Raw genomic sequence first — 16,049 nt, 5'->3', positions numbered from 1 at the left:
ATATATATATATATATATATATATATATATACAAAAGAAGAAAAAAGAAAAAAAAGAAAAGCGAGTAGAAAGAAAGAAAAAGAGAGGAAAAATCAAAAAAGAAAAATAAGGAAAGGAAAAGTTTACTCTGTATATATATACATATATACATACATCAAATAAAAATCCTCCCTAGTGGTAATGAGCTTCTTATTCAATTGGGGTAAAAAAGGACGGAAATCCAAAGAAAAGGCCGATGGCGTAAAGTTAAAGAAGGGAGAAAAGGGTGAGAGAAAACCAAGAATGCCAATGGATAATAAAAGATTGCTGCCAACAGAAGTAGGAATTAAAACTCCTACGGATTCTAACAAGGAAATACCGGCTGATTCTCTGGAAGAAATTGCAGTTCTCCCATTTAGTGATATTATCAATTTAAGCTCTGAGTTTCGTGAAGTAGTAAAAGCTTGTGGAGACATCTCATCAAAAAGACGTTTCGTAGCGAAAGTAGATGCTGTCGCTTTATATATGATGCGACGCAATTTTCTTAAAAGTGATGTCGATGCCACTATTAGTAAAACACCCATTGTACAGAGAATCCTACAAGAAACACCATCCGTACGGGCACGACTTGCACTTGCCATTCACCGTTTTTGTTTAGTTCTTGAACAAGAGTTGGAAAATGAGGAATTTGAACAGGGATCTGAATATCTAAAATGGTTTCGCACAGACAGAATGATAACAGAGTCCAATCCTGTTAACAATGGGGCCACCACAACAACAACCCCAGAAGTTTCTAATGGTGTGGATACAACAACAACAACAACAACAACAACAACAGCAATAACTTTGGATGTGGCTCAAATTTACCACGACTTAATTACGAGTAATAAACTTCCCTCACTAGAAGAGATATGTGAATTATTTCGTAGGACTACTGAAGTGCTTAAAAAGGAAACAAATGTTCTTCTCTTATCTCTTCCATGTGTTGTGGTGGGTGATATACATGGACAATGGCGGGATTTGCTTGGAAACATTTTGGCTCTTGGAGGTCAATTAAATGTTGGAGATAACACAAACAATGGAGGTGATAGTAAAGAAGGTAATACATCCGATAATGTGGAAAGAGATGGAAAGAGAGATTATTTATTTCTTGGAGATTATGTGGATCGTGGTCCACAGAGTCTTCACTGTTTGGTACTTCTTTTCGCTGCAAAGCTACTGGCACCAGAACACGTCTTTCTCCTTCGTGGCAATCATGAAAACGGGGAGACAAACCGTCGATATGGTTTTCTAAATGAGTGTATTGAGCACTACCCACTCCCTAGCGAGACGGAAAATAACACTAATAACAACCCTAGCGGCGATAATAATAATAATAATAATAATAATAATAATAATACTGAAAATAATAATAATAATAATAATGAGAATAATGTAGATGAGGACAGCAGTAGTTCCGATGATATTTTCTGGGAGCGGCCGGATCACCCGCTGTGGGTGGTGGCGAATGAGGCGTTTGAGGCGCTGCCGCTCTGCGCGGTGCTGCGCGGGTGGGCGGCGGGCGGCGGGCGGGTGTCGGTGTGCGCCATGCACGGCGGCCTCTCGCCCTTCGTGGCGAACAGTCTCGATTCCCTTCTCGTCATTAACCGCTTTCGTCCCATCGTGGATGGCCCACTCGCTGATCTCACCTGGGGTGATCCCATCATTCCACAGGATAACAGCAATGCGGAGACTGCACAAGAGAAAAAAAGAGAAGAAGAAGAAAAGGATGATAATAATAATAGCAACAATCATCATCCTCCTGATGGTAATGGTAGTAGTAGTAGTAGTAGTAGTAGTAGTAGTAATGGTAATGATAGTAATAATAATACTACCAACGAGAACGATGACAGTCGTAGCAAGATGAATGGCGATAATAATAATAATAATAATAATAATAATAATAATAATAATAATAATAATAATAATAATAAGAATGATGTAAATCGTGCTACCGTTGCTGCTGCTAATGGTACCAGTAATGGTAATAATGGTGTTGGTGCTGGCGGTAATGATGTTATTACGGCATCCGCATCGCCATCACTGGCACCAAAACGAATGAGAGAGGACATTGTGCGTCGACAGGAAGAGTTTAATTACAATGAGCCTATTCCGAATGCCACTGCTCCTACCGGTTTTCTGTTTAGTTCCCGTGGATGTGGACATGACTTTGGAGAGGATGTTACTCTGCAGTTTTTGCAAGAAAACAAATTGAGTTTTATGGTTCGTGCGCATCAGTGTGTGCATGAGGGATATCAATGGCAACATCAGCGGCGAGTTTTAACAATTTTCTCCGCGCCGAATTACTGTGGAATGGGTAATAAAGGCGCTATTCTTATTTTACACGCTGATGGGAAACCCGAGTTGGTTCAATTTGAGGGATTGAATGTGGATGATTCCACGGCTGCAGCTCCTTTGCCTGTTCCACCGAGAGACTTTTAAGGACCTGAACTCCACATTTGGACTGAGAGAGAGAGAGAGTGTGTGTCTGTGTGTGTGTGGAAATAGAGAAAAGAGTGGAAAGAGAAATGCTTTCGATTGATAGATTTATTTATTTATTTATTTATTTCTTGATGAAATGAATGAGTACTTACCTTTTTGAGTAAGAGGTGATAAGAAAGTGGCAAACAACTATGAGAAGAAGTAAAATCGGAAGATAGTAAGGAAAAAAAAAAAAGAGAAGGAATCCACAGAAGGAATGGAGTAAGTCAACGGAGGAACTATAGTAATATGAGAATAGAAGACTATAATAGGCATCAACAGAAACAGAACTGCTTATCTCTTTCTTTAAGAGAAGTTTGAAGAAAACGAATAGTTTCGATGGTTAAGGTACACTGTATATAACTGGGGAAATTGGGCTTTTTCTTTTTTCTTTTTTCTTTTGTTTTTGGTCCTTTTTGTTATTATTATTATTATTATTATTATTATTATTATTATTATTGAGAGTGTCTTCCTTTATTATTATTTTTCTCTTGACGCCAGCAAACCCTCTTTATTTTGTATTCATGGTGGAATAAAGAATTGAGGTGTTATTGTCATGCGTGCGGGAAAATGTTCTCACTCTGTCAATTAGTGAGAATTTATTTGTGGAATGCGTAAAAAAAAAAAAAAAAGAAAAAGAATAAATTTTCGAGGCGCACAAAGTGTATTCATGTTGTTCTCTTTTATTTTTATTTTTTTATTTTACGTGTTTTTTTTTTTTCGTTTTTAACCCGGTTACTCTCTTTTTATGGAGATTGTACCAGAGCTTTTTCTTTTTCTTGTAATCCTTTCTTGTTTTACATGGAAATTTCTTATGCTCTGTTCGCTCTCTTTCCTTTATTGTCGTTTCATTTCTTTTTTTTTTCGCTTTCCTTTTTCTTTGTTGCTTTGTTTGTTTGACTGTTTGTATGGTCTAAGGGTTATAGACGGTCTTTCTCTCTCTATATATATTTATATTTATCTGATGATTTGTATCCGTGCCTTTGCAAATGTATTTATGTACATTTAACTTTTGTACGTATTGACCATGTGTAGGCCTAGAAGACCCCAACTTGTTAGTATTTCTTTTTTTTTCGTGTCATTATCATTTTTGTTGCCATGAAGGATTAGTATTTATGTTATCTGTTATTGTTCTTGCCAATTTTCCTGTTTTTTCGTTTTTTTTTTCCATCTATCTGCTAGTGTATTCATGCGTGCTTTCTTTTTTTTTTTTGTTTTCTTTTTTTTTTTTATATCTATTTACATGTGTCTGGGTTTTACATGCAATTCTAAGTGACCCGTATGTATTCACACAAGGGCAATCCGCATTTCACCTTGTTTCCTGAGCATGTTTTTGTTACTATTATCAATATTATTATTATTATTATTATTATTATTATTATTATTATTATTATTATTATTATTATTATTGTTATTAAAATTTCTTTATACCTATTTTGTTTCACCCCGAGCCCACGTAATTTTCCTTTTACTTCCATTATCTTTCTCTACTCTTATTCATTTCCTCTTCTTTCTTTTCTTTATTATCATTCTCACTACTCTTGCCAATCATCTTCCTTCCTCATATATATATATATATATATATATTTACCTTCTCCATGATTATAGCACGCACTCCGTAGTGTGTGTTTGTGTTTGGGAGAGATTTATAGATATACATATATTCTTTTCTTGTCTGCTCAGAACACACTAAACAGATAAACACCAACAAAAAAAAAAAGGGAACCCATCAGCAGTCGTTAATGCCACAACTGCGAGTAGAGTACGCCAAGTCGGGCCGCGCCCGCTGTTCTCTGCCGGCCTGCGGTCAACCCATCGCCCGCCACGAGGTCCGCATCGGCACCGCCGTCGTCTTTCCCGCACGCGGGCAGTCCGACTCGCACCCCAACAGCGCAGAGAATGAAGAGGGAACGATTTCTTACAAGTGGCGGCATCTCTGCTGTTTCACGCAGCGACAACTGCAGAACGCCACCGCCGCGGGTGATCTCGACAACATTGAGGGATTTGACGATTTGGCGCCAGCCGACAAGGCGCTGGTGAATAGCATGAAGCGTGGGGAGTTGGTGGATCAATCAAACGTGAAGGGACGCGTGGGGGACGTCGCCAACTCACCAATCGCAGCGGAACTCCTCCCAAAAGGTGGAGCCTCACCAGCAAAGAAGGGAAAATCCGAAAAAACTACAACAACAACAAAGAAGACATCCACTACAGCAGCAACTAAAGTGGAAGAAGGAGCAGAAACGAAAAAGAAGACGACGCGAACGACTAAAAGAACTCGTGAGAAGAGTGAAGAGAATGACAAGGATGGTGCCGAATCGGATGCGACGATTGAATACGATGTCTCTGTTGTGAAAACAAAACCGGTTTGCCCGTACGGTGAGAAGTGTTTTCGCACAGGTGCTGAACACATGGCGGAGTATACACACGGCACAGATGCGGATGTGAATGTACCGGCTCGACCTCGGGCTATTATAAAAGGAAAGAAAGGATAAAGAAGAGGTGTCTCCATTTACAGAAATTGTCTGCAGAAAGAGTTTCAACATTGTGTAGACTGAGAAAAAGAAAAAAAAAAGAAAGATAAGAAAATTGAAAAAAAGGAGTGCGAACGAAAAGAATGTCTCCTTTGTTTGTTTATTTCTGGCATTTTTATATTTATTGCTGCTCCTCTTTTTTGTGCCGTGTTTTTTTTTTTTTTCTTTTTTTTTTCCTTATTCTTATATTTTCTGGTTCCCTGTGTTTAGCAGTGTAAAAGGGAATGCTTGATGCTTGACGCAGTCGTGCTAGAGTATAATAGCGAGAAGGAAGAGGGTATCGTAGAGGCCATTGATGCTCCTTGCAGGCGTTATCGTGTTTTCTTTTCCCCGAGTAAAGGGCAATCTGAGACTACAAACTCTACCTCTGAGTACACAGGCGATGAAAATCAAAATAATAATAATAATAATAATAATAATAATAATAATAATAATAATAATAATAATAATAATCAGCAACAGCAGCAGAAACAGGAAGAAGGCCAGAAAAGACAATCTAGATTAAACTACGTTGGGTACTTGCTTAATTCTTCACCTGTCGGTCGATGTGTTACTATTGACCCTGTTGATGAGATGGATACATTTTTTGTTAATGGAAATTCGCAAATACCACTTGCAAGACTCGTACATATGCATGAAGCTAATTCTATGACATCTAAGAGTATGTTACCAGGTATTATTACACGTGTTTCAAGTCGTTTTGTTTTCATTTTTTGTTCATTTCTTCCTTATGAAGCAGTGGCAACACGGGATATGTTTTCAACAGGTAGAATTTTACCTGTTGAATGTACTCCACCTTCTTCTTTATCATCTACAGATACCACATCATTTTTTTTCACTGAAGACGAAGAAAAAGATTGGGTTGGTCGATCTGTTCATTTCGCCCTTTATCCTATGAGTTACCTAGTTATGGAAGCTTTTTTTACTACTGAAAATAATACATTTGGAGGAGAAGGAGATCATCAACAATACATTTTGGTACAGAATAATGCTGTAAGAAGCAAAACTGAAAATTCTGGTGGTGAAAATAATAGTAATAGTCATTATGGTAGGAATAGTGGTGATGGTATATTAATACCTTTATGTAATGATTCCCCTCAACGAACTTTACATGAAGGGATAGGAACAGAAGTTGCATGTGTTAAACACGTAAATGGAGATGAACTTTGTAATACTCAAATTGGATCTTGGAGTATTATTGGAACTGATCCATGTTACTTTTTTCAACCAGAAATATCTCTTCAATTTTTGCATGATTCAACAGTATTACCACGTAACGCAATACCTCCATTAATGTATCAAAAATCTTCATTTACTATTCAACTTTGGTGTTTTTGGATCTTGGCAGAAGCTGATATTTCCTTATCTGTTTATGATGAAGATGAACGAGATGTTACACATCTTGTATTGGACATACAAAAAGAAAGTGTCAGTGAACTACCGTCCATCACACTTGATAATCTGCGTTCGAGAGTTGTGCTTTCCTTTCTAGCGCAGATCAAAACCTTCAAGATGGATGATACGGTGTGTGAATTGACATTTGTATTGCGTGCGGTGTTGGGCACCCGCGAGACTCAATTGGCGTCGAAGCCCGTTTTTATTCGCCGCGGCCGCGCTGGACTTTCAACCGCCGCCGCTGCCGCCGCCCGCACAACTCCGACGGGGCCGCGTGATGTTCTCTCGCAGAAGTTTTGGGCCACCGACGTGCTTGGGCCGCAGGACAGCATCGCCGGCGGACTCACGGACCCCGGCCGCAGCAATCAACTCTTCACGGAGGCCGCCCGCTACGATGAACTGCCGCTGGTCGAGCGGGAAGTTATTGTCGTGGACCCGCAGGACGGGCGGCTGCAGTCGATCGCCGCACTGGCGCGTCGGGCGCTGCTCGGCATTGTCGACACCGTCGTGCGAGTACAAACACTGGTGTGGCTTGTCGTGAGTGCCTTTGGTGGGGATGGGAATAATGTGGATGCGGAGGATAAACTCACAGAACTACGCCGTCAACGGCGGGCGGGGGATGAGAAGAAACGGCGCCGTGGGGAATCGCAGGGTGAGGAAAGTGCCAATGTGGTCCGTCTTGGTGATATTCACCATGGGGTTTGCAGACATCGGGCATTACTTTTCAAGTATTTATGTGATGTTGTGCAGATGCCGTGTTATTTACTGCGGGGAGAACACCAGGGGGCATCAGATGAGGAGGCGGAACGTCATTCTTGGAATATCGTCCCACTAGAAGGGAGACGCTATTTACTTGTGGACACAACACTAAGTCCACATAAATTGCAAATGTGGCCAGTACCTGCGTATAAAGCACCACCAGTTGATTTAAATGCAAGTTGGTCTGGTTCACATTATATGATTTTATACCGTTCTGCTGCTAAAATTCAACTTTTAGAAGAATGTGGAAGAGGTGCCACGGCGGTAGTACGACGTGGTTTATTAGGAGGTGGTCTTACTTGTGTAGTTAAAGTTCCACGACGTAATAGTGATTTGGATAGCCTTATTCGTGAATATGAAATTTTACGGAAATTTAGATCCACATCTCATGTTGTACGTTGTCTCGGATGGAGTGGTGGAGTGGTAATGGAATACTTTCCTACTAATTTATTGAGTTTTATGAATCATTTAATTATTCGTGAAAAACGTATGAGTTTATCACAGCAAAAGGAAATTCTTTTCTGTGTTTTATCTGCATTAAAAGAAGTTCATACTCGAGGTTACGTACATCGAGATATAAAGGCAGAAAATGTTCTTTTAGTAGTGATAAGATGTAATACTTGTCATTCTCTTGGAACTATATGTCACTTGTGTGATGTTCGGGCAAAACTTGCTGATTTTGCAGATGCTGTTATGGTCAATTCTCACACACAAATACATAAAGCCTCTCCACGTATCGGAACTCCACCTTATGTAGCCCCAGAAATTGAAGCAGAGATGCCATTTTCTTTCGCGGCAGATGTTTGGTCATGTGGTATTCTTGCTATTGAAATGGCACAAATGCATTTACCAGTGACAAGTGTGCGTAATAACATTGTAAAACGCGAAAAGGTTGATGAAAGTAATAGTAATGGTAGTAATGGTAGTGGTGTCTCTAATGCAGTGTTTGCGACTGTTGATGGCAGACCATTAGGACCTCTTTGTGTGCCGCAGCTACCGCACACACCACGGCCTCCCAAATGGCAACAGGAGTTTGTAGAAGGGGCATTGCGATTGAATTGGCGGGAACGCAGTACTGCTGCTATGCTGTTGGAAGTGTTGTGCAAAGCAGCATGTTGAAAAAAAGTATAAATCACAGTTTTTTTTGTTTTTTTTTTATTTTTACATGGCATTACATTCTTCCATGATAAATCGTGTTTTTTTTTTTTTTTTTCTTCTTTTGTTGTTTGTTTGTTGTTGCATATTTGTAATAAATTTTTTTTTCCCTTCTTTTCTTCCTGGTGTTCTCAAGAAGGAAAGGGAAGGGGAAGAAGTGTCTTGACAAGGGAAAATGCGGAATGGGAATGAAAGGGAGAGGGGAGGGAGTATCAGTCCAACTCTTTGTATTTTTCCTATGACCTTGTTTTTCCCTCTTGCATAGACGCTTATTTTCTGTGTTGGAAAGGATGTTGGTTTATATCCTTTTTGTTTGTGTACGTGTGCTTTTTGTGAGTGTATGTTTCTCCCCTTGATCTGCATCTGTTTATTTTATTTTATTTTCTCTCAATCTTTACAACAAAAAAGGACACTTCTACGTACATATTCCTATTAACATATAAATTACATATAAGTATATATTTATATTTATATAGGGGCTCATTACTGATGAAGCGGGGGAGAATAGATTCACCATTATCACCCGCAGCGCATCATTCATCATCTGCTCCTCTTCCTCTTGACGTTTGTGGGAGTGACCATACTATTCATACTAATACGGATACTCATAGTAGTACTAGTAATAGTAATAGTAATAATAATAGTAGTAGTAGTAGTAATGCTGCTGCTATTACAGTAGCTGGAGTACTGCAGCGTGTGGAGAAGCGTGGTAGTAATGGGAATGTAGTGGTGAACTCACCATACGGTTCCTCTCGTGCACATTATGGATGGGGAGATCTTTTTCATCCTCCACGCACTGCACATATCGCGGGGTATTCAAATATTCATATCGGTATTAGTTCTCTTAACGGTGTACCAGGGAAAGATCGGCGAATGCCAACACTTCTTGCACAGTACAGTAAGAAATTCCATTGTCTGGAGCACTGCTATACATATCATAATATCAGCGATGAGGGAATGTGGAGAATGTGGAAAGAGATGTGTGTACCACATTCATCAGAAATGAGTGGCCATTCACAATCCATTTCCACAGAAGGTAAGAAAGTAACATTACAGGTCAAAGAAAAAGATGATATTGTTAATATGAAAAGTAATGAGAATAAATCATCACCTATGAATGAAGTGAAAACGGATTCACAGCGTCAACATTTTATCTACACTATTAAAGCAAATCAATTCTTAACACATACTCGTATGCTTGCTATTGATAAAGAGGTAGAAGAACACATTATTGATTTCTTTGGAAAACGATGTCCCCTTCTAGAAGATCACCTTGGACCAGTACTTCTTCAACTTCCTCCACAATTTCATAAAAACTCTGAGAATATAAATCGCATTAAAGGTATTGCGTCCCGTATTCCGAAAACTATTCGTATTGCTGTGGAGTTTCGTCACCGTTCATGGTATTGTGAAGAGATACATAATCTCTTACGTTGTGTTGGATGGGCATTAGTTGTGGCACATCACCACAATGATCCCACTGGATCTATTCATATTGATACAGGTGTACCCTTTATGTATGTTCGTATGCATGGGGCTACTGGTTTACATGTTGGAGATTACGGACCCGATCGACTGTTGGAATGGGCAGAATGTATTGTTAACTTTATCCGCGGAGGTGGAAAAGGAACAGCAGGAGAGAAAGAAAAACGTGAGGTTTTTTTCTTTTTTAATAATAGTGATTCTCACATTGGTGGAGTCACAAGCTCAACCGTGGATGCTACTTTTTTGGCAGAAAAGGTGCAGACACTTTTGAATAGTGAGAAGAAAACTTCCACAGTGGTGGATAATCAAATGAAAGATATCAATAGTATTAGCAATAGCGATCTTGCCTCCGTTGATGACGTGACGGTTATCAGTGACTAAAAGAAAAAATTGTTTTTTTTTTTTATTGTGTTCTTCCTTCATAGGGACATGTTCCTGTAGACTTTCTTTTTGTTTCTCTTTTTTTTTTTTTTCTTGTTGCTGGTATTGACATGGATTTTCTGTGGTAATGTAATGCGAATACATTTTTGTGGGGGAAAAAGAACTCTGGAACGGTATGATCACAATTCAATAATCGTAAAAGAAGAAAAAAAAAAGAAGAAAATGTCCCATAACTAAAAGAGCATGTCTTTTTCATTTGATTGAAGGAATGATGTCTTATTTATTTCTTTTTCTTTCTTCTTCTTAATCTACATTCCTTTTACTTTTTTTTTTCTAGCTCTATTTGGTAAGAAAAAGAGGAAAAAAAAAACCCACACCCACATATAAACGTATTAACGTAAATAAACATAGGTAAGAAGAGAGGGTAGAGGAGCCAACAAGAAAAGATATATTGATATATATATATATACTATATTATATTATATTATATTATTATTATTATTATTATTATTATTATTATTAGCTCTCTGCTCTATTGACAATGCCCAGTGCGAAAGAACCCCCATTGCCACCAGAGATCCTTGCCCGAGTGGAGAGTTTGAATAATGGTGCCACTGCCACTGCAGAGGATTGGAAATCTATTGGCAACGCCTGTTTTGCCCACGGCTGTCATCTCAGCGCTATACGATACTACAGTGAAGCCATTGAAAAAGGTGAGGATTCAGCTATTCTTCGCAGTAATAGAAGTGCCGCCTACTTAAAGTCTCCCATGTTTGCCGGCCCCTCACTGGCGTTAAAAGATGCGGAGAGGGCTGTTGAACTAGATGCTGGTTGGTATAAGGCTCATCTCCGCATTGGGGATGCGCAGTTTGCCCGTAAAAAGTATGAAGAAGCGAAAACGGCTTATCAAAAGGCGTTGGAGTTGAATAGCAACTGTGAGGCGGCAACGGAGTCACTTCGTCTGGTGGAGCGTGAGATCTTTCTACGCTCACTAGATGAACAAGAAAAAGAACGAAAGAAGAGGAAACAACAACAAGAACAAGAAGGAGAAGAATATGAAGAAGAAGAAGATGAAGAAGGGGAAATGCCACTTCGTAAAGGAAATCCATCCGATTGGTCTGCCAACTCCACTATGAGTGGAATGAATATGACTGCCTCTACAAAGTCCGGCGGTGAGAAACCACCCACACTGGAGGAGGAAGTCCAACGGAATATTCATCTCTGGGCAAAAGATACTATTACATATGAAGATCGAACAGCCATGCGTGCATTTAATGCCCGTATTGAAGAAGCAGATCGACAAACCGGCGTCGCTTACAAAAATGCACTTCTCTCGAAGTTTCGGGGTAAACTGAACGCAGAGGATACACTTCGTCGTACTGTGGCCGAACGACACGAACAAGAAATGCGGGTGGGTGAAGGCATTGACTACCGCAATGCTGACAACTACCGTTCAATGTATATGAAGGGAACAGATGGAGTTGGTTTGGGTATCTCCACAGATGCGTATAAGTCTTACAAGTATGAAAGTAAGATGTGGTAAAAAAAGGTAATATGTTTGCGTCTCTTTTTATTATTATTATTATAATTGTTTATTATTATTATTATTATTATTATTATTTAAATGTTTCTTCCCCCACATTTGTACGTATTTTTATTTTCACTCCTTCGTTGCTGTTTTTTTGTTTTGTTTTCCTCCAATGCTCTGTGGTATGTTCACCCAGAGGGAAGGGTGTGTGTGATCAAGTACCACCAGGTTAGTGACTACTACAGTTGTCACTGAATCTTTTCTTTTCCCTCGTCCATTTTTCCTATTATGTGTGTACAACTTGAGTGTAGTGAAATAATGTAAAAAGAAAAAAAAAAGAAAAAAAAAGGAGGTAACAGTATTGGTGTGTTTCTGGATCCTTTTGTTTTTCCTTTTTTGTTTATTATTGCACCTTTTATTTGCTTTTTTTTTTTTTTTTGTACCTCGTCGCTGTTGTATGATAGCAGCAACCAATAGGAAATGCAAATATATACAATTTATTATACTTATATATTGCATTTTTGTTAAATAAATAAATATATATATATTTATATATATATATATATATATATATGGAATTGGAGACAATGTCTTTATTTCAATCTCTTTTTTTTTTTTATGATATTTCCAGCAGTTTGCATGGTTATGATGTACAAAGAAAATGAAAGGAAAGAAAAAGAAAGAAAAAGAAAGAAAAAGAAAACACTCAATACCAAAATTTGAACTTGAAAGATAACAAGAAAGGAAAAGAAAAAAAAAAAAGAAGAATTATTCTTATCTGTTATGGGTAATATCAGCTTATTGTTCTTGTTGATGATTTTGCATTTTTTTTTTTTTTTTTTACTTTTACCTGTTGTTATCTTTAATTCTTTCATTCTTTCCTCTTGGGATTTTGCTTGGATTTCGTGGAGTGTGTATGATGATGGTGCTCCTCTATGGCTGCTACTACTATGGATGCATGGAACCTTTTGTTGTGCGTGTCTTTTTATTATTATTATTATTATTATTATTATTATTATTCTTTATCGCTCTTTGTTAGCAGTTTATATATATATATATTATTGGCACATCATCAATGTAATCACTCTGTTTTTTTTTTTTTATTTCTTTCTTTGTGTGCGATGATGATGATGATTAATTTTATTATTATCATGTTTTTTTTTTCTTCTTTTCGTTTACCATTGTTCTTCTTGCGGACTATTTATCTTACATTTAAACACATGTTAATAATAAAAATAATAACAGTAAGAATACCTGTGGGTATTGTTGATAAAGTAACCTATTTTTTTTTTTTCTCTCCTTTTCTTTTTCATTTTTTCCTTTCTCAATTTGGGAAAACAAACAAACAAACAACAGCGAAAGAGCCTTTCTCTCTTTCTTTCCCCCTCGCCAAACACGTACATACATACATAAAGAAGAAGAAAAAAAAACAAATAAAAAACAAATAAAACAAAAAAACTAAAATAAAAAAGAAAGAAAGAAGGAAAGAAGGAAAAAAACAAAAAACAAAAACAAAGAAGGAAAGAGGGAAAAAAACAAATAAACAAACAAAAGGGAATTGGTGTAGGGGCATGTATGTCGCAACTACACCGCCCCGATTAACCCCCCGCGGGTCTTCGGCCGCACGCACAAGACGCCCGTATTTGCGCTTCGCCCCACTCACACGCGGTGCCGCTGAGCAGGCGGAGGACACAAACGCCGCGAGTCTCAGTCTGACGAGTGTCTCGCAGTCTTTCAACCCCTCCCCAACCTCCGACACTCAACGAGGGAAAAGGGAGGAGCCCCAACTCATCACCCCATCGCCACCAATGGGAGGAGACAGTAAAGGACGACCACCAAGACGACAGATGAGTGAAAGGAGTAGTAGCATTAGTACTAGTACGTGTTCGACATATGATAGACGGCAAAGTCAATATGGTCAGAACTGTCAAAGATTATCCACTCCATCTCCACGATCTTCTATCTTGTGTTCAGATATAAGTTCGAGTTTTAATGAAGAATATAGACGTCAGAGTGCTACACGTTGTACGGTTCAACCACTTAGTGAAGATGAAGGAGCACTTGTAAATGCCGCATATAAAAAATATGTTCAGTCCATTGATAGACCTGCTTGTCTTCTTATTCTTTTGCAAGAATTGGGAGCCAGTGATAGTCTTGCAGATTGTGAGACTTGGTTGCAGCAACTAGAGAAATTTTTATGTATCTCTAGGGATCAACTGGTTGGAAGTAGTTTTTCTACTACAGAAGGAACAGCAGAATCCGATAAAACTTTAGGAAAACATCAACGCGTTCTTACAGAAGAGGAAGTAAATTACTTTGCCACATGGTTAAAAACTACACGTGGTGAATTATTTGCGCCACGAGCAACACCAACAGATACATCTATTCCCGTGAATGGAGGTAAAAACACCAATACAATATCCTCATCCTTAGCAGCGACCAATAGTACCTCCAACACACCAGCAACAGCAAAAGCAACAGTAGCCAGTACTGAAAAAGGAAAAAATTCTAACCGTCCGTCTAGCAATCGTAGTGCGCAGAAAGATGGGTCTTCTGAGCGAAGAAGAGTTCGTCGTATTAACTGGTGTGATGCACGGAAGGCGTTAGCGCCGGTATTTGCCCAAGAGCGAGATGCAAGTTCTCCCCGACCAACAAAACCCACAACCTCATCTGCCTCTCCAGCATCACACCCACTCCCACCACCAAACACACCTACTCCCTCTACGCGTGGATTTTTGTTGGAGCGACAGTCCTTCGCAGAACTCGGCGGTGGCCACAACGGCAGCGGAGCCGTACGACTTGTGGATCTCAAGCGCATGTTGCGATCATTTCACGTGGAGGCGAACTTTGATGAGTGTGTTGGCCGCAGTATTGATATGGAACGCACTGGTTGGATTAACTTTGAAGAGTTTCTGTGGGTGCTGGAGTACGGTGTGCGGGGCGAGGGACCGGCGGCGGATATCCACGCCCATCTCACCGCACCGCTGAATGAAAGTGCGGCCTCCAGTCACTCACCGCAGCGGCCAAGAAGCCGAACTCCAAACAGTCACCAGAGAGGGAAAAACAATCCACAGCATACAACAAGTATGAACACAAGCTACAGCCATAATGGATCAACAGATCTCAGTGGTCGCCGCCGACGTCAATCACGACGCTCCAATCGAAATGTGCGGCTTCCATCCGTGCGGTCGGGCTCCGCGCGGCGGCGGGAGAAAAAAGCGGGTCGCCCAGCGACGGCACGAGGGAACTTGGGTGCGGTGGAAGAGATCCGCCGTGAGTTTCTCGCACGCATTGTGAAGTTGTCGCCCTACGCCGCCACGCCTGAGCCGCTTCGACGGCAAATCCAACAAACACACGATCATAGTGGGAAGCTGCAGCCGCATCCCCCACGCAGGCGTTCACGCAGACGATCTTCACATTCACGTGGGCGGCGGGGGACCTCGCGGGCGAAGAGCGCCGGGGCACGGGCATTCTCTGGGGATGGTTTCGATAAGAAGGCGAGTACTCCACAGCGTGATGCCGCGGCACGGAAACTGCAGATTCTGCGTGAGCGACAGGCACGATTGACGAAGAAACTGCAGTCCCTCACGGCCTTACCGCTAAGTGATCAAGAGGGACGACAGCGGAGTGAAGAGCTGCACTGTGTACAGGAGGAGTTGAACACCGTGTTGGATCACATCGCGTCGACGCTGCGTGATCTTTCCGCCGCTGGGGAATCTGGAGACTGTGAAGGACAGCACTCAACAGACAAGAGAGACTCCAAAGTATGAGTATAAATTCCTCTGTGGATATATGCATATAATAAGGAAAAAGGAAAGCGTCTAATACTGGAAAGGAAATGAATGAGCAGAAGAAGAAGAAAGGAATACAAAAAGAAAAGGAAAAAAGAAACTTTTGATATATACATTACATTACAAATATACACATATATGCCAAAATAAAAAATAAAAAAAAACGACCACAACAAAGGAACATGCAAGGTATTAAATGAACGATGAAAAGAAAAAAAAAAAAAAACTGAGAAGAAATATGATAATAATTCAGGATTTGTCAGCCACTTTTTTTCATCTTTCATAAATGCAAAGAGTAAATAAATATATATATATATATATATATATATTTATATATATTAGCATGACCCAAAATACATATCAGTATATGTACATATATTTATCTATATCCGTACAAACCTATATTATTTTTCTTTCGTTGTGTTGTTTTCTTTATATATATATATATATATATATATATATATATATATTTATTTTAGGCATGTATTTAAAATGTTTCTTCTTTTCCCTCTCGTTGGTTTTTCT

The 16,049-nt window shown here is 39.5% G+C and overlaps 6 protein-coding genes across 6 annotated transcripts; all 6 read left to right on the top strand.

Moving 5' to 3' along the window:
• Positions 1–180: 180 nt before the first annotated feature.
• TM35_000022910 (putative serine/threonine protein phosphatase) lies at positions 181–2,460 on the top strand (the record flags this gene model as incomplete). Its single annotated transcript, XM_029021609.1, has 1 exon — positions 181–2,460. One exon carries the CDS (start codon positions 181–183, stop codon positions 2,458–2,460), a length of 2,280 nt encoding a protein of 759 aa, XP_028887031.1.
• Positions 2,461–4,241: 1,781 nt separating this feature from the next.
• TM35_000022900 (Poly polymerase and DNA-Ligase Zn-finger region family protein) lies at positions 4,242–4,991 on the top strand (the record flags this gene model as incomplete). The annotated part of the gene is made up of 1 exon (XM_029021608.1): positions 4,242–4,991. One exon carries the CDS (start codon positions 4,242–4,244, stop codon positions 4,989–4,991), a length of 750 nt encoding a protein of 249 aa, XP_028887030.1.
• Positions 4,992–5,261: 270 nt separating this feature from the next.
• TM35_000022890 (putative Protein kinase domain) lies at positions 5,262–8,303 on the top strand (the record flags this gene model as incomplete). The annotated part of the gene is made up of 1 exon (XM_029021607.1): positions 5,262–8,303. The coding sequence occupies one exon, from the start codon at positions 5,262–5,264 to the stop codon at positions 8,301–8,303; it is 3,042 nt and encodes a 1,013-aa protein (XP_028887029.1).
• Positions 8,304–8,828: 525 nt separating this feature from the next.
• TM35_000022880 (uncharacterized protein) lies at positions 8,829–10,205 on the top strand (the record flags this gene model as incomplete). The annotated part of the gene is made up of 1 exon (XM_029021606.1): positions 8,829–10,205. The coding sequence occupies one exon, from the start codon at positions 8,829–8,831 to the stop codon at positions 10,203–10,205; it is 1,377 nt and encodes a 458-aa protein (XP_028887028.1).
• Positions 10,206–10,746: 541 nt separating this feature from the next.
• On the top strand, positions 10,747–11,748 carry TM35_000022870 (stress-induced-phosphoprotein 1; the record flags this gene model as incomplete). Its single annotated transcript, XM_029021605.1, has 1 exon — positions 10,747–11,748. One exon carries the CDS (start codon positions 10,747–10,749, stop codon positions 11,746–11,748), a length of 1,002 nt encoding a protein of 333 aa, XP_028887027.1.
• A 1,556-nt stretch (positions 11,749–13,304) lies between these two features.
• On the top strand, positions 13,305–15,503 carry TM35_000022860 (uncharacterized protein; the record flags this gene model as incomplete). Its single annotated transcript, XM_029021604.1, has 1 exon — positions 13,305–15,503. The coding sequence occupies one exon, from the start codon at positions 13,305–13,307 to the stop codon at positions 15,501–15,503; it is 2,199 nt and encodes a 732-aa protein (XP_028887026.1).
• Positions 15,504–16,049: the final 546 nt, after the last annotated feature.

This window comes from Trypanosoma theileri, assembly GCF_002087225.1.
Source record: "Trypanosoma theileri isolate Edinburgh chromosome Unknown TM35_Tth_2_V1, whole genome shotgun sequence".
Classification (NCBI taxonomy): domain Eukaryota; phylum Euglenozoa; class Kinetoplastea; order Trypanosomatida; family Trypanosomatidae; genus Trypanosoma; species Trypanosoma theileri.
The sequence above is the reverse complement of the archived record's forward strand: the minus strand, read 5'-3'. Positions and strand labels throughout refer to the sequence as shown.